This window comes from Rhamphochromis longiceps, linkage group LG18 (genome assembly GCF_057381845.1).
Source record: "Rhamphochromis longiceps isolate RC_006_pf linkage group LG18, R_longiceps_female_GT1.1, whole genome shotgun sequence".
NCBI classification, from domain to species: domain Eukaryota; kingdom Metazoa; phylum Chordata; class Actinopteri; order Cichliformes; family Cichlidae; genus Rhamphochromis; species Rhamphochromis longiceps.
The window spans coordinates 4,481,309-4,503,606 of NC_140574.1; the positions used below are offsets into that span (position 1 = coordinate 4,481,309).

Genomic DNA, 22,298 nt, shown 5'->3' on the forward strand with positions numbered 1-22,298 from the left:
GTGGGCGCCAGGCTGGATGCAACACATCTGAGTTATATAACAGATAGTTGGGTGAGTCCAGGTCAGGGGCAATTTACACTGTACTTAAAATGACAGACACCTCACAAGATGCATTTTAATATCATGGACATAGTAATTGTTTCATTTCAGTTATAGTTCACCCAGTTGAAGATTTTTCATCCAAGTAAAACCAAACTGATTAATAAATAAAGGTCCACTTGTAATCTTCATTTGGACTTTTTTCACCCAGTTTCTATCTTCTATGTATTCAGTGTTTGAGTCAGTGGAGCTGATGACAACAACTTTTGGTTGAAAAATGTTAATAGTGTGAGAAGTACAGCTGTAGCTTGAAGTTACACTCATGTGTCCAAAGGTTGATTCTGTTCATCTGGACGTAGCGTTTTGTGGGAGAAACGTTTCGTCACTCATCCAGGTGACTTCTTCAGTCTCAGCTGACTGCAGGTTTCAATCTTATAAACAGAACATTTGCATAATGACTGAAACCAGCCCACTGAAGGAACAATGGGCTGGGAGGTCAGTTCCTTAATCTTAATTATGCAAATTCTCATGACCATTGATCAACAACCACTGACCAAAACCCGCTGCTCAAAGACCACTGATCAATGGCCATGAGTACCATTCACAGAGAGTTGGGGAATGGCTGCAATCACTGTAAGATGGCGAAAGATGATTGAGAATGCATCAAGACGTTACACTCATGTGCATGGACTTCATGTTAATTTTGGGCTTTTAATGATTTCTGAAACTGTTCTAATTCCTGGGTGGAATGATTGCACAGCGTACCTCTTTAACGGCTTTAAAAAACAAGAATTGGATGTACGATTTTGCATTTTGGGGGGATTTTCCTTAATCCACACAGGGTCAAAGTATAAATACATGCCCACTAATATTTGCCAAAAAGTTAATTCTGTTCATCTGGACGTGGGAGAAATGTTTCATCACTCATTCAAGTGACTCTTGGCAGAATTGGTAGAATTCATTTAATCTGGTTGGTTACATAGCACAAATGTGCAGTAGGCTTGAGGTCGGGACTTTGGGAAAACTACTCCAGAAGCTTAATGTTAGCCTACTTTATCCATTTCAAAACCAGTTGTGATGTTTTTTTGGGATCATTTTCCTGTTCGAACATGCAGCTGTGTCCAAGTTTCAACTGCCTCATAATGAATGTGAGTAAATGCCTGAACAAAACTGTACCAACTGTACAACAGTTACATCAAAGTCACCTTTTGGTTTGTGGACTTGAATTTATTAGAGCTAAGTGGCCATAATTGAATGAGATTGTAGATCATGAAGATAGCTGCTAATTTGTGCTAAGTGTCAGACTAATAAATAATTGGATCACCAACTTCTTCAACTAGCTAGTTCCCAGACTCCAGACATGTGCATCAAAGTCACCACAGCTTTCATTTCAAGATGCCAGCTTTTTAAACAAATCCAAAAAAGTAGAATTATAAAAATATTTTCCACTGTGCAGTTGAATTGAGGGCATAAAATACTTAAAGAGTTTTTTAAATGTTTTTTTTAAAAAATCAAACTTTAAACATGTTTGTTTCTGCAGTGAAATGAGTAATTTCAACAGTCTTGTGGGGATTGATGTACTTTGGGACAGCCTCAAGTGGCCGTTAGAGGAACTGCAGATTTTAGCACTGATATGTTGGTTTTATTTTTGGCTGTAGTGTGGAGCTTAGGTCTCGCACTAAATTTTTGCAGTTTATGTTGGGAGCTTTGATTGTTTCAGATTTCTTTTGCCCTTATTTGCATATCCACACTTCCACAGTCTGTCTTGTACTCTTCCTCTATCTGTCTCTGTGGCATTTGGCTGGCAGGATGGGATTGTGTTGTTGCCACCTGCTGTTGCCTGTCAGAGCTGTCTTGTGGGTAATTGTACATCAGGCACAGAGCACGTCTCAGGCAAAGGCTTGCAGGAGATTAGGTGCTGACCCACAATGTGAGCTGACAGCTGAGGAGTGTGAGCCAGCCACATATATCTACGTGTGTGTGTGTTTGTGCAGGGGGGCATGGGAGGGGTGTTGATAACTGAAAAAACAATGTCGCAAGTAATGTAAGTAACAGTTGGCATTTATTTTGAGTCATGTTGTGTAAATGGTGAATGTTAGTTTCCTTTTCACTCTCGTGTGGTCTCCACTAACTCCTGAGGAACATACACATACATGCCAAAAGTATTCACTCACAAATCCAAATCACTGAATTCAAATGTTCCAATCACTTCCATGGCCACAGGTATATAAAAATCAAGCAGGCAGGCAGACTGCTTCTAAAAACATTTGTGAAAGAATGGTTTACTCTCAGGAGCTCAGTGGATTCCAGAGTGAAACCATGATACCTGCAAAACAAGTCCAGTTGTGAAATTTCCTCTCTGCTAAAAGTTATTGGCATTATATAAGCGGAAGCAATTACAAACAACAGCCACTCAGCTATGAAGTGGTACACCACGTAAAATCACTGAACAGGGTCAGCGAATGCTGAGGTACATAGTGCACAGAGTTTGTCACCTTTCTGCAAATTCAGTTGCTACAGACCTCCGAACTTCAAACAGCCTTCAGATTAGCTCGAGAACAGTGCATAGAGATCTTCATGGGATGCTTTTCCAGGGCCGAGCTTCTGCATCCAAACCTTACATTACTGAGCGCAATGCAAAGCGTCAGATGCAGTGATATAAAGCATGCCACCACTGGGCTCTAGAGCAGTGCAGATGTGCTTTCTGGAGTCACAATTCATGCTTCTCCTTCTGGCAATGTAAAGGATGAATCTGGGGTTGGAGGTTACCAGGAGAGTGTTGTCGGGTGGTTCTTCAGGAGTTGGACTCGCCCCCTTATTTCCAGTGGAAGAAACTCTTCAGCATACCAAGACAATTTGGACAATTTGGCGATGGCCTCTTCCTGTTCCAACATGTCAAAAAAGACATGGATGAGCGAGTTTGGTGTGGGAAACCGTAACTGGCCTCCACAGGGTCCTGACCTCAACCTGATAGAATGCCTTTAGATGAATTAGAGCAGAGACTGTGAGAAGGGCAGGTTGAACATCAGTATCTGACCTCACAAATGTGCTTCTGGAAGAAAAACTCCCATAAACACTCCTAAACCTTGTGGAAAGCCTTCCCAGAAGAGTTGAAGCTGTTGTTGCTGTTTACTTTAACAGCTGACATTTACGTGTGCCTGTCTGCTGTTTGGTGCTTAGTGGGTGTAATAGCTTATTTGGTAAAACCTGCTTCCTGCTGCACCTGGAAGCTCAATAACACAAGTCAGGCTGAGCCACACAGCAGAACATAGAACCAAAACAGAGAGATAACTGTGATTGTTTCTCAGGTTTATCATTATATAAATATGAGAACTATCCAGTGATCAAAAAAGCCCAGCACATACACAGGTGTTATAAATTATTCCAGCTTTGTGGATTTGTGGAGTCAAGAGTTACAGGATGTAAACAAATGCCAAATGCAATAAAACTGTTATTGGGAAAGTGAAAGAACTGTTGGTCAAGCATCATGTCAGTGCCATTTGTGTGTTTAAATGATGGTGCTTACAGATGTAGACGAACGTCATGCGACTCATACAATTTGTGTTTGTGGCGTTGGCTTCGAGGAAAGACTCAGTGCTGAGCTACTCTGTGTTCCCACAACAACTGCAAAGTTTCTTAAGAGTTGTGAAACCTGAGTGCAATGTGTGCCTAATTACTTACTGTGCATGTGTGTGTGTGTGAGTGACTCAGCTGTTTCCACACCGCCGGAACAGATTCAGACTGACTGGAAGCACTTGAACCAATCAGATCACTTGGGGTGGAGTGGGTGTGTTTCAGAGTGCCCGCTCTGATTGGACCTGGGGTCCGCTGGAGTAAAAACAGCACAATAAACCAGCTATGAGTGTTTCATCACAGTCAAGTGATGTGATTAAGTCATATATAAAGAATAACAGTGATTACATCCAGACTTTGTTGCTTTTCGTCTTAAAAGTATCTGGATAACCTTTACCTGTTGGCATCTCTCTGTTTTTGTCTATACTACAAAGTAAGCATATTATTTTTATGATAATTCCATAAAAATACTCCAAAAGGTACAAATAGCACAAACACGGCTAAGAAGTCCAGTTCAGGTGAAGCTGGCTGACAGCTACACCTCATCAGTCAAATGTCACGGTCTGGGGGGCAGACCGTGGGGGATGTTGGAGAAAGGACCCAAACGCTGGACTTAATGAAATGAACAGTGGGTTTATTTACAGTGAGGTAAATGTACACCACACATTGAATCTCCAAAAGTGCTCCCTCGACTCCCGTGACGTGTCTTCTCCCAAGTGCTGGTATCCCGTGCTCTCTGCCCCTGTGCCTTCACACACCCCGTGTGTCTTGCAGTCCTGTGTTCCACTCTCCTGAGGAAAAAACACAGACACAGCCGTTATGGCACCAACTCCAGCAGGCATACACTGACCAGCACTACAAACACTGACATGGAGTCTAACTCAACGATCCTGCGCCGGAGGAAGCTCCATCGCTCTGTTAAGTAGCTCCCCCGACGATCCTGATCAGAAGCAGGTGTGTGGTAAGCTAGGCGTGACCAGCAGCTGGCGGGGCCACACCCATCAGGCCTGCAGGTGGCTGTCCTTCATCCTCCAGCCTCACACACCAGCATTGAACACAAGAACACAGTGCAGCAAACATACATCCAATACACTAATAACAATAAAGGTCCACACTGTTCACGAACCCCGAGTCCCCGGAACCGGGTCCGTGACAGTACCCCCCCTCTAAGGGTCGACTCCCGACGACCCCAAAACAAAACCACAGAACAACCAACCCAGGGCGGGTGGCGGGGGGTCCAGGACGGAGGGCCCCAAAACCACTCCGCTAAACAGCCACCACAAAGCAACAAAAGAAAAACACAGGTCAACAGTCCAATCCCCCGGTCCAGTGGCAGCAAACAGTTCTGGCGGCCGATCTGCAGGACGGCAAAACAAGCGGGACCCGCTGCGGGTTAGGCAGTGGCGGCAAAAAAGTTCAGGTGGCCTACCTCTAACCCCGTGATGGAAGCAGAACGCTTCAGGCGGCCTGCCACGGATCCGGTGGCGGCGGCGCTGCTCCTCCGGCGGCCTGCCACGGGTCCGGTGGCGGCGGAACGGTTCTGGTGGCCTGCCACGGGTCCGATGGCAACGTCGCTGCTCCGGTGAGCAACAGCGAGGCGTGGCACATGGTCTATGACGCGCCGGTCGCTGACGTGGACGCACTGGACGTGGATGGCGTGGAGGCCGCGCTAGACGTGGAGGTCCCTCCGGTTCGCTGACCTCCGGCTGAGCGGGTCCCTCCTCGGCTGGCAGCGAGAGCCCCTCCTCGGCTGGCAGCGAGAGCCCCTCCTCGGCTGGCAGAGAGAGCCCCTCCTCGGCTGGCAGAGAGAGCCCCTCCGCGGCTGGCAGAGAGAGCCCCTCCGCGGCTGGCAGAGAGAGCCCCTCCGCGGCTGGCAGCGCCGGTTGTTCCTTCCGCTCGCCGAGCTCCTCTGCTGGTGGCTCGCTGAGCTCCTCCGGCTCGCTGAGCTCCTCCGGCTCGGGCATGCTGAGCTCCACAGCTGGCGACGCGGGCTCCTCCCGCTCGCTGAGCTCCTGCTCGGGCATGCTGAGCTCCTCCGGCTCGCTGAGCTGCTCCTGCTCGCTGAGCTCCTCCCGCTCGCTGAGCCGCTCCTCCGGCTGCGACGCGGGTATAGATGGTCGTTGATCCGGAGGTGAAGATGGCGATGCGGAAGCTGCAGGTGGCGAAGATGACGGTCGAGCGGGTGATGTGGATGGTGAAGTCGAGAGTTCTGCGGTCGCTGCAGTCTGATGGGACGCTGGTGGAGAAGTAGCTGCAAAGGGCGGAGGTGATAATGGTGCGGCAGCTACTCGTGGTAGACTGGACAGCGATGTAGAAACAACAGGCGGGTGACATAATGGCAGGGTAGTTCCAGCAGGCATATCAGCCTCCAACTGAGGATGAAGACGAGAGGCTGACTGGACTGGCTGTGCTACGGCTACAGGCTGGGCAGCTGGCTGTGCTACGGCTACAGGCTGGGCAGCTGGCTGTGCTACGGCTACAGGCTGGGCAGCTGGCTGTATAAACATAGCCCCAGAATAAACAGTTCTAGACGAAACGGTCCTAACTCCTGGGTCCGAAGGAACATCAGGAGCACAGTCTCTTGAACCAGGAGGAAAAAACTCGTTCTCAAAACTAACATTGTCATCCTCCCAAACAGGAGAAACACGAGCTCTAGGGTTCACGGAGCTGGCATTCACAGCCTTGGGGGAAACAGTCTGTTTATCCCTAGGCACGAAAGGTGAATGAAGGGAGACTCTGTCACTCACCCTAGGCGGTTGTTTGAGCCGAATCCCTGGCTCCTGCTGGAGCTGTGAGTGCTGGCTGCGTGTTCGCTGCCTCCCTGTTGAAGAGGGAGCGTCGCTGGCGGAATGTGACGAGGGCAGATTCTGAAGTGGCTGCTCCTGCTGTGATGTGGAAAGGCTGGGTGAGTCAGGTGGCACGATGATAATTCCTAACATTTTGTAAAAAGCTTGTGCAGGTGTAAGCAGATTGCTGGCAGGCTCGTAGTAATCCTCCCGGGACCGGCTGGAGCGTTTTCTGCGAGACCGAGGCGTCCGCGGGGAGGAAACAGACGAGTGGGCCGACGGGTAGGCTGCCAGCGAGGAACGGCAGCACGGAGGCCCTCCAAGCACTAGTCGGGTCCCGTCAAAACGGGAGCTGCGCTTCCGCGGTGAGTCCGCTGGGTCCATAGTGGCAGGATCGTTCTGTCACGGTCTGGGGGGCAGACCGTGGGGGATGTTGGAGAAAGGACCCAAACGCTGGACTTAATGAAATGAACAGTGGGTTTATTTACAGTGAGGTAAATGTACACCACACATTGAATCTCCAAAAGTGCTCCCTCGACTCCCGTGACGTGTCTTCTCCCAAGTGCTGGTATCCCGTGCTCTCTGCCCCTGTGCCTTCACACACCCCGTGTGTCTTGCAGTCCTGTGTTCCACTCTCCTGAGGAAAAAACACAGACACAGCCGTTATGGCACCAACTCCAGCAGGCATACACTGACCAGCACTACAAACACTGACATGGAGTCTAACTCAACGATCCTGCGCCGGAGGAAGCTCCATCGCTCTGTTAAGTAGCTCCCCCGACGATCCTGATCAGAAGCAGGTGTGTGGTAAGCTAGGCGTGACCAGCAGCTGGCGGGGCCACACCCATCAGGCCTGCAGGTGGCTGTCCTTCATCCTCCAGCCTCACACACCAGCATTGAACACAAGAACACAGTGCAGCAAACATACATCCAATACACTAATAACAATAAAGGTCCACACTGTTCACGAACCCCGAGTCCCGGAACCGGGTCCGTGACATCAAAGCTATAATAAATCGGTCAAAATAATTTTTTTGTACTACACCATAAACACGTTGCTACAGTAACGTCTCGTCTTTGGAGCCGTCCTGAAGTGGTCTTTACATGAACTTCTTTTGACTCCTGGATTTTGCCTCTTGGGTTAAACACCCAGACAAATACAAAAGGGTGGAAACTGTTTGTCCATAAGTGACAGCGAATTGGGGTCGAGGCCCGCACAATGCTGGAAGGAAAAGGGCATGACAAGCGTCAAACCTTCCCTTGAGCTAAAAGTTTTGACAGCATCGATCAACACGCAGACAACATTGTGTTTCTTCTCATCTGTTTGTCCAATGCATGTCACTGAAACATGAGCAGGTGTGTTTAGGAGACCGTTGTTGTTGGATCGGTGTTGTTGATACAGGCTGTTGTTGTTGCCCCCCACCCCACCCAACTGCACCCAAACCAGCCCAACCTAGCCCAACCCCATCCCTCTGTACTCCTGATGGCTGCCGGATGGAATGTAGTGTGACTCGGTTATTTTTAGATGGGGTCACTTGAAATACTCCAAGCGGGGCTTCATTGAGGATAAACAGAAGCTGCTCTCGTGCAGTGTGTCACACTTAAAAGCTGAGCTTACCTCAAGCCTAGGTTTGCATTTTGTAACAACTGGAAAACATTTAAATTAGGTGTTTCTTTTTTTCTACCATTATCCGTGATCCAGTTTTTACCTGGCTGTTTTATTTGCACCATTTAGCCCTCTGAAGGTGCCTGAAGACCTTGAGATGTCTCCTGAAGACCATGGGGCAGGATTGAGGTACAAATTTGTGTCCTGGAGAGGAAGCCAGAATAGATTTAAGGAGCAATGACTTGTCTGGTCTGCTAATCCAGATCCAGTAGAAAGAATTTAGCTGTTTTTACAGTTGGAAACATGCAGATATTTGGACAATTTTAGTTGTATTTGTCCCTTTATTGTAGGCTTGAAAACGCATGGATCTGAGATTTACTGATTTTTTTGGCAGAAATGAAGGAGATGATGTAGCACTTTTAACTGAACAAACTCAAGTACTTTAAAGAAAAACTGAAAACTTTTATTTTTGGGGGGTTGGGAGGGTGACCTGAACTTACTAAAGAATCTCAACGTAAAGTTAGATCATACTAAAATTATTAAATTTATAATACATTCAACTTTTGATGTCAGTCTGAATAAAGAAGCACCACAGAACAGATGAACTTTGAAAAGTTGTGTCATTGGGCCATGTCTGTCTGTTCCACTGGTTTCTTATATAACTTGCTTGTTTTGGCTTCATACGCAGACACTTGCAGACTGCTCTTTCACGAAGGCATTAAATGTAAACTCCATCAGCTGGAATTCTGATTTCTCGCTCTGTTAATATCAGTCTTTTTACCTGTGTGTCTCTACGCAGAACATAATCAGGTATTAGTTGCGTCAGAGTCAGGTTTTCTGTGGTAAACACCCACATAAACGGGGGGCAGACACAAGTGAAGAGCTGAGATGTTTTTGCATTCTTTGCATTGTTTGTCTTTCTATTTTTAAACTGCAGTCACTGGGCTTGTTAGAGGCTCAGATGTGCCGCTTTTTCCGTGTTCTGTTGTTTCAGAGCCTTTTAGTTTCTATTGGACTATTGCCTGAATCCTTCATACATGTGACTAATAGTGACCCACCAGTGGATAACAGTGCTCAGTGGTGGTGTGTAAGAGTCTGGGGCAATGAAACATGATATAGTCTTTTCTCAACAAGTATCCAGAGAGCATGGGGCAGGAGTTTTGAGAATGCACATGTTGAAGGTTGACTACTACTTTAAGTTGTGCAAACACTTTTTGGTTAAATCTAAAGTCAGAAACTGGTGATATTCACTGGAAAATCTTGCAGATAGAGGCTACCAAGAAGTGTAAACATAAACCCAATATTCATACTTTTGATCGGATAATTTTTGGGGGAGTTGAAGGCTGGGTCAATGTCTTGAAATGTGTTTTTTTCCATTCCCATTGAGATTTTGTGGTGTGTTTACTGACATCATTGCTGTTGGTTGGTTGGTCCACTCGGTTGTGGACGTGAATGGGGGCAGTTGCTGATCCAATCACACATTTTCCAAGTCTGCTTGGGCTCCAAGGCTGCCTCAAGGAGTATGGGTTGTTGGTAAACTCTAGTGCAATGTCTGCATAGACAAGTCTGATTGGTCATCTTGATAAAAATCGAACAATTTTATTAAGGTCGCCTGTCAGTATACAAATGAGGATGAAAGATGGCTACTTGCCACCAGCTTACTTTTTAACGTGAAAAGTGTGTTACTCTGCTCAGAGAAATGGGTAGATTTTAACATTTCTTTGAAAGCGTTTTGGTTTGTTCCTTCACTTCTTGTGTCATGATTGCAATGAAGATGATGAGGTTAATATAATGGGTAGTGTTAACAAGTGTTAATGAACAGATTTCAAGATTTTAGCATGTATTTAGAAGGAATTTAGTCAGGCAAAATCACACCTAGCTTCCCTTCTTCAGCCTTAACCTTCCTGCCTTCTTGGGACCTTTTTGTGCCACTGCTATGTGTTAAATGGCTGCCATTTCCACTGTGTTCAGTGGAATATAACCAAACTTGCCACAGGATAGTTTTTACCTGTCAATGTTAATATTCCAGTGTGAATTCCTTAAATCAGCCTAAAATGGCTGAGCAGCAGAAATCCCCACACCCATCACCCTGGGGACCATTTTCTGCCCATTGACTTCCATTATAAACGCTATTTTTCAACCCCAAATTATCATCATATGATTTTATTTTTTCTTCTTTTCTTGGATGTCAATGAAGACTCAGGGCCTTGAAGTTTTAATTTTTAAATTGCAAAAAAAATGCAAAAAAAATAATGGCAGGTCAAAATGTATGTTGGTGCCAATCTTTGGTCCATCTAAAGGCCTACTTATAATGACAATCACATATTACTTCAACTGGTTTTTTGTGGAAATATTTAGTTTCGTTTTTTGGTTTTTGGGGCTTATAACACAGGGCGCTCATGTAATAACACTGGGATTTGAAGGGTTAAAACAACGAAAATATAATTAAAACTTTACATGAATATTTCAGGGAGAAGTAGTTTTACAAGGTTGGCTAATTTAAAGTGGAATAAAATATGGATATATGGTCTTTTTATGGCGTGGCTGAGAATGGTCCCTAGGGTGATGGGTGTGAGTTTTTTAAAGGATGGCAGGAGGGTTAATGCAACAACAGAATCAAGAAAGTCCCCTGAGCAGAAAGTTTGTCTGTCTGGTGACCCCCACCAGAAAAGTCAAGATCAAAGTAGGTCAAAACATCTGCTGAATGTGCATTCATTTCCCAGCTGATGCAAATATTACTGTAAAAGTCAAGCTGGATGGAAAACTAAATGGGATTTACTAATTTCAGAACAAGCAATCATCCATATGGCACTGTATCGCATCACATCCACGAGGCCTCTGTGTCAGCTGTAAAGCTGGATTTGCCAAAGAAATTACCAAGCAACAAGCTCAAACAAACAAATGTGGTGAAACTTTACAGAAGAGCTGCATGTCTTTTTAGGGAGATGTCTGGCTTTCGTGGAATGGATAAATTCTTACCTTGTCAGCCCATCCATGTTGCTATAATTGCTTTGCAATTTTACTGTCACATGTTCAGCACACCATCTTGCCTGGAAAGCAAACTCCTACAGGGCGCTGGAAGTCGAGAGGGGATCAGCGGGTTGAGTTTTCGTCATCAGGGTTATGTGAGACAAGGCTGGGTGTGTGGGTCAGGTGGGTGTAAAAGAGATACTCTCGCTTCTCGTGGCCTAGGTGCCAAACTGAAGCATGATTGTGGGGAGGGAGAATTGGACTGAGCTGCAGATAAAGTGGAAGTTTAACTGATAAGTTCTGACTGTTTAATTTCTATGGCTGAACTAAAACAGTTTCTCTTTTTCAACACAAATACAGGGCGTTTTTGGATCGTAGCAGATTACAAATTTATACAGACAATTTGGATTATCATTTTGAGTCAATGCAAATGATCTGTGTTGGATCGGACAGTGTAATAAAAGTAAAAATAACAACGAATTGGTGGAGTCCATCTTTAATGCTGGTCAAGGATGAAAGAATAATGGAGATGACTGCAGACATGGCACTGATTGTGTTAGTAAGCAAAAAAATGAGGTTCTGGGCAGAAGATGGGCTGCAAAGTGGCTTGCAGAAGTGCAGCAACTGTAAACAACTTTTCTCCATATGAGATTTACCAGTTGCATGCATAGGATGGTATCAGTTAAATCACCTTAGTAGTCAAGTTTAGTTAGTTTAATGCTCTGTTTGTGAGACAGTGAAACTGTGAATATGGAGTTAAAAGCTGTGCAAGGAAAGAAGAAAACCAACCTTGGTGAAGATCGTTTCCAGTATTAGCAGCTGCCAGCAAATGCTAATATGCAATACTTAGGCTGAATAAGCTTTTCCTAAAGACCTGCCAAGAATAGGGATAAATCTGGGATACGTCAGAAATACCACATTAAGTCACACCGTGCTGGAAGTAATTTTTTTCTTTTACAAATGTCCAGTCCCTTTATCAGCATGTGCTGGTAAATTTGTATCAAGTTGCACTCAGAAAGAAAGAACACATATTATTAGTGACAGACTTTCAGCGTAAGTCATTGGAGGTAAACGTGGCCTTAAGCTGCCAAACGCTGCAGAGCCACTGGGCTACAATAGTGATCCTACTTGTATTTGTTAAGCTTCCCCTTCCACACTGTTTACTGCATCAATCATTCACTGGAGTTAAATCAGACTCAGAAAAGAGTTAGGTTCTGTGTAAAATGTAACACAGTCTACAAAACTGTCAGTATTTTGATATTTGTTGGTTAACTGGTGGAAACCTGTCTAGCTGCTGTAGTAACTTGAGCCCCATCACCATTTCCCACCAGCTGTTTCCACCAGGACAGCTGCAACCACAGGACATGTAGTTTCCATCCTCAGCTGGATAAAGTGGGATATTTAATATGAGGAACATGGTTGAGACATTTCCAGCTTTTACACTGACAATGACAGATTAATTTGGTCTGAACAACAGTAGAAATTTCTCTTAGTACACTATGCATTCATGTTTGAACTTGAAATGCTCTTGTTTATTTTAGGTTGGATAAACAATAACAATAACAACAATCTGGGAAATGAGTCAGTAGGCTAAATAGACAGCAGGAAAACAAAGGTAACAAGCTACAGGTGAATTTAATCAAACACTAAAGAGGACAGGGCAAATACCAAAGGAAGGAAGCAGACACAGAAAGAAATATGAAGACCTAACCTTTAAAATAAAACAAGAAGTAAACCAAAAAGGAGACCAGAATAAACTTTGACAACGACGAGACAAAGGTGCAGGGTAGACTGAGGCTTTCTTCTGCAGAGTGATCACATTTCATAGGTATATTTTAGTGTAAGAGACTGCTCACACTGAGTTTGAGATTTTTGTAATAACTGGGTCCAGATTTATGCTTTTCTTTCTGCAAATTTTTGCTATTTATTTCCATCATATTCACGAGAAGATAGTAGGCTAAACAGCTCTAGAAGTAGTATTTTGCTTCCTGTTTGAGGTCGTGAGAAAGCACATCAATCTGATTTAAGTCCAGATCTTGACTAGGCCATTACAAAATCTTTTTCTTTGTTCTTTGAGCCATTCAGAGGTGACCTTTCCAGAATCACTGTCCTGGTGATAGATGTTTCTGGTGTTACATTATACACTAGTAAATGCTCATTTATCACATTTTAGCTTTACTAATATTACGTTGCATTACAGCCTGGGGAATTGAAAGTAGCTAAGAGAGGAAAGATGACTTTAGCTGCCTCATACTCATATCTATTTATCACACATGACCTACACACGAGCCACACCTGTGCCTTTCATAGCTGTTTTATATCTGACGAGAACACGAGAGGCTGATAGTGGAGCTTAAATAGGAGGTGATGTTCGGGAACTCCCATCCTGGAGCGGAAAGTTTTATAAATCATCAGGTGGCCCAGAATTCCCAGCAGTGCCACAGCATGGAAACCAGTTTCACATCCCTATTCCCATCCCACACCTGTCTGCACAGTCATCGTGCCAATGTTATTGTAGGCTTCCTAATTTAAACAATGGCATTTGCATTGGAGTGGCTTTTTACTTGGACTAAAATTTATTAATGACCCTCAACGAAGCAGAATTTCAAGCCTCTGACAGCAATGTAATCCCCTTCTTAGTTTGTCAAATGCTGGTCCTATTTTTAATGCGGAGTCACCGTAAAGTGTGTCAGCATGATCTAGTCCAGTCAATTTATTGGAGGGGACTATGAAAACAGACTAAAGCAAGAAATGCAACAGAACTAGAAAACTTAAAAAACACAGAACTCTGGGCAACAGACCCACGACCACGACAATTTTAGCCTTTCATGTCTAAATTATGGAGGCTATTAGAGTAGCAGCATCATTAGAGCTCCAAATTTACATTTTAGAGGCCCATTGTTTCAAGCACAGTCAGGAGTGTTATCTTCAATTTAATTAACATTCCTCTGTCTTTGTCTCTTTATAGCTGGGAGATCATTGATTCAGGCCAGGACAGCCGGACTGGGGTTGGACCTCAGCTTACTGACTCCCTCAGACTCTTCCTGCAAGAGACATCAGCTTTCAAAAAGCAAAACCCAGGCAAGGTGAGGCAGAGACGACATACCTGATGTATGTCATGAACAAAGCATATATGTATACTGTATATATATATATATATTTAGTATAACAATTAGTTAATAAATTATTGAAATCTGTATAAAACAATTCTACCATTCAGCATTGTTGGAAAATACCTGTTTGCTTTATAACTTCACTGTCTGTAATTTGTGTCTGAAGCTGAAGCTTGGAGGGATTTTGCATATCTGTAAAACCAGAAATACTAAAACAGTTTATTGTTGAGGGGGAGTTTAGTTTGTAACTGACAGCAAAAAGTTCTTTGTTTTTGCCTCTCTGTTTTAGTTTTGCCTGCTGGTTTGCAGTGTGTGCACTTTCTTTGCTGTCTTAGGACGCTACATTCCAGGGATCGTTATCTCGTATATTCTAGGTGAGTCCTCAAAGATTTGCTCAACAAAAGGTCAAGTTATCAACTGAAAAACCCATTTGAATCACATTTTTTGTCTGGTTTCCGAGAGGTAACCCTTGTGTTGTCCTCGGGCCAAAAATGGTCCATAGTTGAATAGCAAACAAGTAGATGGGAATCCCAAGGACAGCACAAGTTAAACAGCACATATGATGAATATCGCATGCTGAATTTGAGCTTGCTGTACACATTTTATTCTGCAAAATAAGCTGACATTGTTTTTCTTCCTCTGTGAAGTGTTGGGTGTCTTTCTGTGGCCTCTGATTTCATCTCATGACATCAGCTCGTGGCTGGAGCCAGTTCTGCAGAAGCTGGACTTTGGCATCGGCGAGTTTTTTCAGAAAATCAAAGAGAACCACGGTAAATATCATGCAATTTGTTTTTACTCATTATCCAAACAAGGACATGAGATCAGGAAGTGACTCACCATGTGTTTTTTTTTTTAAGACAACTACCTGCCAAACTGCTGCAAACCTATATGACCTTTATTTTTCTATTATGTAGACCTAACCAGAACAAATCTTTAAAAACTTTAACTGAAGTTTTGTTGCAACTCGTAAAAGTCTCCTTTGGCATATGCAATATGAGCCATATATCTCAACAACACATAACAAGCATAATGTAAGGGTCTGTCGTTTCTGCTCTGCAGTTCATTAAGACTGTTTTTTCATTTGACCCAAAGTTAAGTGTGCAGGTAAATTAACATTAAGGTCACGGCTTGACCTAGATTTGACATTATTGTGAAATGCTGCATAGCATGTAGGAACTATTGTAGAAATGTACACTGAATGTGGAGTAGATTTTTTATAAGAATGCTTATTTAAATAGCGAATAAACATTAAAAAGATTTGTTATCATGTAAAAATCAGTTTACCTTTTTTATCCAGTATTTTGCCAGAGAACTAAATCAGTCTTATCCATATTTTTCTTTTTTTTTTCTTTTAGAAAAGCGACTCCTGCAGGCTCAGAATGAGAAAGAAGGCATTGAATCAGACCTCTCCTCTATGTTTCCAAAGGTTGGCTAATCATCTTCTCATCTTAATGTAATTATGCCTCTGTTGACTGATAGCATCCAGTTAAAGCTAGTAAAATTCAATACACATGATCACCATCAGCATGGGACAAATTCAATGGCAAGAAATGCTTTAACGTTTTTCTCCTCATGCCAAACACTGAGCTGCTGGTTGAATTCACTGAGTGCACTTCCCTGTCACGCTCACTATTAGAGCGTTCAAATCACTGTGCAAATATAATGAATGCAATGCAGAAAGAATGTGTTGTATGCCTTGTAAGCCTCAAGTGACTTCAGGATTCTGCAGTTTCATGCACTTAGTTGTTATGCGGCTTCATCTTTTAGTCCCGGATGTCACCACTTTGTCTGAGTCAACCAATTACCAGCTCAGATCTGGGTTTGCACTATAAAATCTGACGTCTGCGTGTGTCTCTCTCCCCCAGCTCGACTCCACAGTGTGTAAAGAGATGTCTGTCTCGGACACAGAGGTGTCAGATGTCACATGGACAGACAATGGTACTTTCAACCTGTCAGAGGGACACACACCACAGACTGAGAACTCAGAGGGTAAGTTTCATTTGACGCTCTTCTGACTGACGCCGAGAGCTACTTTGTGTCTCACATATTTAGGTAACTGGTGTTTCTTCCTTTTTGTGTCGGGGCCACTTTGATCAGACTTTGACAGAGAAGAACCGTTCATTGGTGGCCTACTTGAATTCCCTTCACTTGATAATGGCATGACCACCAATGGCGACGACGACGACGACCTCAGCCTCGGCCTTGCTTCACCTCCAACTCGGCTCCAGGATCCAATCAAATCCAAGCACGAACCTCAAGACCAGTCCACCAATGCCCTCGATTTGGTCAACCAGATGGCAGGTGAAGTTATCACCGCTGCAGTCACAGCTGCCATCCAGGAGAGAATAGAAGCAGCAGTCAGCTTCATGACGCCAACTGAAGACCCCAAGCGGGCGGGACTCACAGAATCGAGCAGGCTGCTGGAGCTGACCGAGGAGTCGGACAGCGAGGTGGAGGACTTTGAGCTGCTGGACCAGTCAGAGTTGGAGCAATTGGAGGGGGAGCTTGGCCTCGGAGAGAAGGCCAAAGCCAAAGAAGAGGTGCAGACCGACAGTCCCGCCTCTTCTGGCTTCTTGTCCAAACTCCTTAAACGCCACTGACGGATGAAAAGTTTGAAAGCAGATGGTGAGGTGTGGTTTCCAGAGGACATGTGGAGGGGAGGCAACTTTATAGAGCTGTGAGAACACAGAGTTTCAATTTAGCTTCTTCCTGTTAAGCAAACATCTACAGAAATGATCAGATAGTGCTGTCTTTTTTTTTAATCGAACCAGAGTAGCCCAAAGCTGAGACCACACCATATACCCTAATAATGGCTGACCAAACTGAGGCCTCTAAGATGATTTCAGTAACTAATGAAAGATCCAGGCTCATCTGAAAACAGGCGTATGGATTTTTTAAATTTATACTTTTATTATTTGCTATCAGTCAGGTGGAGGCTGGTCACTCACGTTTATAAGGCTTTATATGACTTTCAAATTAACACTGAATTGACTTAGGCGTAGTTTTCAGGTTACAGTGTCGCTATGTGGCAAGTGTGCAAAACTAGTGTAGTACAAACTAATACAGTACAAATGCTGACTTCCCATAAGACTCAAATCTTGTGACATACTACTCCACTACTACTCCTTGGGTTGGTCCTTCACATAGAGCTGAGAGAAATTAGACATTTAATTACGCCTATGAGTCAAGTCACAGCAAGGATTAAGTCGGCTTTATTTAAAGAAGCATGAAATGCTACACAAATAAAGGCTAATCTACACTATTGAGCCCTGCTCTAAAAACAGACATAGATGTAAAACTGTCTGTGAAGCAGGATTTAAGAAACAAGTGCTTAAAGTTAAAGTTTTAAAAACATGTTTGGCGCCATCTTCTGTCAGTACAGAACATGACGTTATGTGGTTAGTTCGTTACTAATAGACTTATATTAGTTTATATTAGCTAACTTGTGACAGAATCGATAGCTCAGAGGAAAAGTAATGATACTAAAACTAAAAATCATTCTAACGAGATCACTTCTTTGCTGCCCCTGACTGCAACAATGAGTTTTATGTTAAGAAACTGAGGATATACTGTCCACTTTCACTGTGTGTCTCTTTTGCAGGAAGTGGCTGGCTGCTGTTTGGCTAGCTGCACCAAACAGGAAAATGAATCTGTTAGTCGTAATGTTTGGATTTGTAAAGCACTTTGTAAATGAGGACTGTGTGGAGCAGAGCCTGTTCCTCACCAGGTCGGGTGTACTGAGCCGTGACATCAGCTTGCAAAGCAGATATTGGCAAGATGCCATCAGCACTATTTTATGCAACACAAAAAATTTCTCTCTTTAACGAAACACAACCAGTTTACTACATAACAGGTTACTACATGAGTATCAGACCAAAAACATAACAGGTATTTATTTTTTTTTACCAAAGGGTATTAGAAACCCTAACACTCATCAGCATGTCCACAGGAAAAATGGGCCATTATGTTGTAAAGTGTCTGGATGTGCTCAAGAAGAGAAAGATTATCTTATGACATAAAAAGTGCTGAATGCATCAGCTGATTGCGCTGCTCAGTAAACTTGGCCAGAGGAGGAAAAACCAGTTTATGTCAGCCCGGTGAAAGCACCTGTCACCTGTCTCAAACAGGCTCTCCTCCACACAGTCCTCATTTAGAAAGTGCTTTACAAACTCGAACATTAACAGGTGGATTTTCCTGTCTGAGAGCAGCGCGCCAAACAGCGACCAGCCACGTCCTGCTAAAGAGACATACAGTGAAAGTGGACAGTATATTCTTGGTTTTAACATGAAGCTCATTGTTGTAGTCAGAGGCAGCAAAGAAGTGATCCTCTTAGACTGATTTTTAGTTTTAGTATCATTACTTTTCCTCTGAGTTATCGATTCTGTCCCTAGTTAGCTAACATAAACTAATTTAAGTCTATTGGCCGCAATCAACCAACCGATCACATGACGTCACGTTCTGCACTGACAGAAGATGGAGCTAAACATGTTTTTAAAACTATAACTTCCAGCAAAATTCAAGGATAATTTTACATCTATGTCTGTTTTTGAGAACAAGGCTCAATAGTATAAATTAGCCTTTTTATGTGTAGCATTTCAGGTTCCCTTTAAACACAAAGATATTGTGTGGTGTGGTCCCAGCATGACAGGCAGGTGACTGGTTGATGACAAATCTTCTGCTCTTGATTTTTCATCAGTTGTGGCTTTTTAAAACAGCTGAATTGTATATGAGGTCAAAATTTAGGATTGATGAGCATCATATAAACACTTAATATTTCATTCATCACCTGCTGTTATTTAGTTCTAAGCAAATAACGATATTTTTGTGTTTATTTATGTATTTGTGAAATTCTTTTATGCCTGTAAATCATTTTGTATTGTTGCATAACAAATAAAGGAGTGATTATTCACAAAATACAACAAACGTCATATTAAGATTTATACCTTTTTATAAACCATCTCGAGGTCTATGCAGTTAAATCCTCTCAGACACATTTTGGGGCCTTATGGGGAAAGGAGGTCATTAGTTTAAATTGTGAATTTCTTTTTAATATTTTATGTTTTGATCACACTTTAACACTAATATTTATTGTCTTTTTATGCACATTAAATATCTTTACATATGCATACAGCTAAATTACAGTGTGTGATTAAAAGCATTTAATAAATACATATCTGCAAGTGCTAAAAGTAGTCGCATTAGAGTTACCCAGACTTTGAAACAAGATTCAAAGTTGGGACTTAAAAGGTAATCTAAGTATAAAAATTCACTTTTTAAATTGTAGTTTAGGAGTAAATGTTAACTGAACACAGGTGTTATTGTAGCAAAGACTGTATTTTACCAGTGAGTTTGTATAGTGGGCAGGAAAACTTCTTATCACCTGCTGTTAGTATCATAACTGACAGAATTTAGTTGCTTCCAGGACAGGCTCCAGGATCCCAGGCTGGATATCTGGGAAGAAAAGGACGAATAGATTTGGTTGAAAAACCACTGCTGCTGCTACTCAGCTCATAATACATGAATCAAACTTCAGTGCTGAAACAATTCTTCCAACTACATTACCCACAATTCCATCAAATCAGTTGACAATCACAAGGGAACCAAATAATCTTTAATATGTAGTTTATTTTTAAAATTTGGATTTGAATTTTACCTGTACCTGCTTTACCTTTATGTTTCATGCATATGTTATCACAACTTGCAGAAGGTATCAAAATTACTGTCTCAGCTTTAGACATGAAGATATTTAATCTGAAAACTGAGTGTATGTTTAATTTGTCACAGTAGGGGAAGCACAGGGAGGATTAATGATGGCTTCACTCATCTTAGAGGAGGTCCCGTATGTGGTCATGCTGATTCACAGTCACAGCTTTCTCTGACACTTAGGGCTTATCTCATTTCTCTAATTATGATCACTGAGTCATCATGAGGGAAATTGCAATTTCAAAAATGTATCTAATAGACAGAGAAAGAGTCTATCTTACATTGTTTATGTACCAGAGGCAACACAGCATGAATATACAAACCACAGTGTGAGGAGCACCTCTTAGTCTTGTGAGATTTTTTGTAAGATGATTGGTTGCATATTCAAACTTTCTGTCCCTCACCGTTAATGTGTGATAAATAAAAAGATCAAAAAACTCAAGTGCGTGTTTAAATTTCATTAAAAGTAGGCCTAAATAAAACAGTTTTCATGAACACTATGTATTTATTTGACATCTGAGATCAGAAAATGCGACAGACTGTAACAAAATGATAATCAGTCAGTGGAGCTGTGACAACAAAGTGAAGATGTTTTATTTTGTTACCTTTTTTTAAATTCCTCTTTCCTTGTGCTGCTTCCTTGTTTCCTTCTCTCTGGTGGGAAAGACCCAAATTACAAGGAGAGGAACTGACGATATGCATGACAAAAATAATTGAGTGTAACTGAACCATCATTAATATATCAGTGATTTTCCTTCTGTGAGAACTGAAAGTGTTTGCTCTGGAAGAAGTGTGTCCTGGCAGCGCGAGCCACCAGCTGGAGGACTGAAAAGTGGTTCATCAAATACAGGGAGTGCAGAATTATTAGGCAAGTTGTATTTTTGAGGAATAATTTTATTATTGAACAACAACCATGTTCTCAATGAACCCAAAAAACTCATTAATATCAAAGCTGAATGTTTTTGGAAGTAGTTTTTAGGTTTTTTTTAGTTTTAGCTATTTTAGGGGGATATCTGTGTGTGCAGGTGACTATTACTGTGCATAATTATTAGGCAACTTAACAAAAAACAAATATATACCCATTTCAATTTTTTTTTTTTACCAGTGAAACCAATATAGCATCTTCACATTCACAAATATACATTTCTGACATTCAAAAACAAAACAAAAACAAATCAGCGACCAATATAGCCACCTTTCTTTGCAAGGACACTCAAAAGCCTGCCATCCATGGATTCTGTCAGTGTTTTGATCTGTTCACCATCAACATTGCGTGCAGCAGCAACCACAGCCTCCCAGACACTGTTCAGAGAGGTGTACTGTTTTCCCTCCTTGTAAATCTCACATTTGATGATGGACCACAGGTTCTCAATGGGGTTCAGATCAGGTGAACAAGGAGGCCATGTCATTAGTTTTTCTTCTTTTATACCCTTTCTTGCAGCCACGCTGTGGAGTACTTGGACGCGTGTGATGGAGCATTGTCCTGCATGAAAATCATGTTTTTCTTGAAGGATGCAGACTTCTTCCTGTACCACTGCTTGAAGAAGGTGTCTTCCAGAAACTGGCAGTAGGACTGGGAGTTGAGCTTGACTCCATCCTCAACCCAAAAAGGCCCCACAAGCTCATCTTTGATGATACCAGCCCAAACCAGTACTCCACCTCCACCTTGCTGGCGTCTGAGTCGGACTGGAGCTCTCTGCCTTTACCAATCCAGCCACGGGCCCATCCATCTGGCCCATCAAGACTCACTCTCATTTCATCAGTCCATAAAACCTTAGAAAAACCAGTCTTGAGATATTTCTTGGCCCAGTCTTGACGTTTCAGCTTGTGGGTCTTGTTCAGTGGTGGTCGTCTTTCAGCCTTTCTTACCTTGGCCATGTCTCTGAGTATTGCACACCTTGTGCTTTTGGGCACTCCAGTGATGTTGCAGCTCTGAAATATGGCCAAACTGGTGGCAAGTGGCATCTTGGCAGCTGCACGCTTGACTTTTCTCAGTTCATGGGCAGTTATTTTGCACCTTGGTTTTTCCACATGCTTCTTGCGACCCTGTTGACTATTTTGAATGAAACGCTTGATTGTTCGATGATCACGCTTCAGAAGCTTTGCAATTTTGAGACTGCTGCATCCCTCTGCAAGATATCTCACTATTTTTGACTTTTCTGAGCCTGTCAAGTCCTTCTTTTGACCCATTTTGCCAAAGGAAAGGACGTTGCCTAATAATTATGCACACCTGATATAGGGTGTTGATGTCATTAGACCACACCCCTTCTCATTACAGAGATGCACATCACCTAATATGCTTAATTGGTAGTAGGCTTTCGAGCCTATACAGCTTGGAGTAAGACAACATGCATGAAGAGGATGATGTGGACAAAATACTCATTTGCCTAATAATTCTGCACTCCCTGTAGACAGTTTCAATAGTTTCAAAAAAATAGAAACACAAAAATCTAGAACAATGTCCACCCTGACTCTAATACATTTTATTTTGATTTTGTCGGTAATAGG

The 22,298-nt window shown here is 42.8% G+C and overlaps 2 protein-coding genes across 2 annotated transcripts in view; one reads left to right on the plus strand and one right to left on the minus strand.

Moving 5' to 3' along the window:
• The window catches only part of retreg1 (reticulophagy regulator 1), a 30,702-nt gene extending 10,726 nt beyond the window's left edge, over positions 1-19,976 (plus strand). Inside the window, exons 4-9 of the mRNA XM_085389604.1 lie at positions 13,943-14,060; positions 14,377-14,461; positions 14,735-14,857; positions 15,443-15,513; positions 15,953-16,076; positions 16,185-19,976. Coding sequence (XP_085245730.1) covers positions 13,943-14,060; positions 14,377-14,461; positions 14,735-14,857; positions 15,443-15,513; positions 15,953-16,076; positions 16,185-16,687 — 1,024 coding nt within the window. The 3' untranslated portion in view covers positions 16,688-19,976. The remainder of the gene's footprint in view (positions 1-13,942; positions 14,061-14,376; positions 14,462-14,734; positions 14,858-15,442; positions 15,514-15,952; positions 16,077-16,184) is intronic.
• Positions 4,119-6,762, minus strand: LOC146647499 (uncharacterized). The gene is made up of 2 exons (XM_085389523.1): positions 4,482-6,762; positions 4,119-4,403 (listed from the first exon to the last, which is right to left on the minus strand). Exon 1 carries the CDS (start codon positions 6,549-6,551, stop codon positions 4,779-4,781), a length of 1,773 nt encoding a protein of 590 aa, XP_085245649.1. The 5' UTR covers positions 6,552-6,762; the 3' UTR covers positions 4,119-4,403; positions 4,482-4,778.
• Positions 19,977-22,298: the final 2,322 nt, after the last annotated feature.

Bases quoted from the DNA above. Each gene is read 5' to 3' on its own strand.
- LOC146647499 (XM_085389523.1), bottom strand. From the start codon at position 6,551: ATGTTAGGAATTATCATCGTGCCACCTGACTCACCCAGCCTTTCCACA.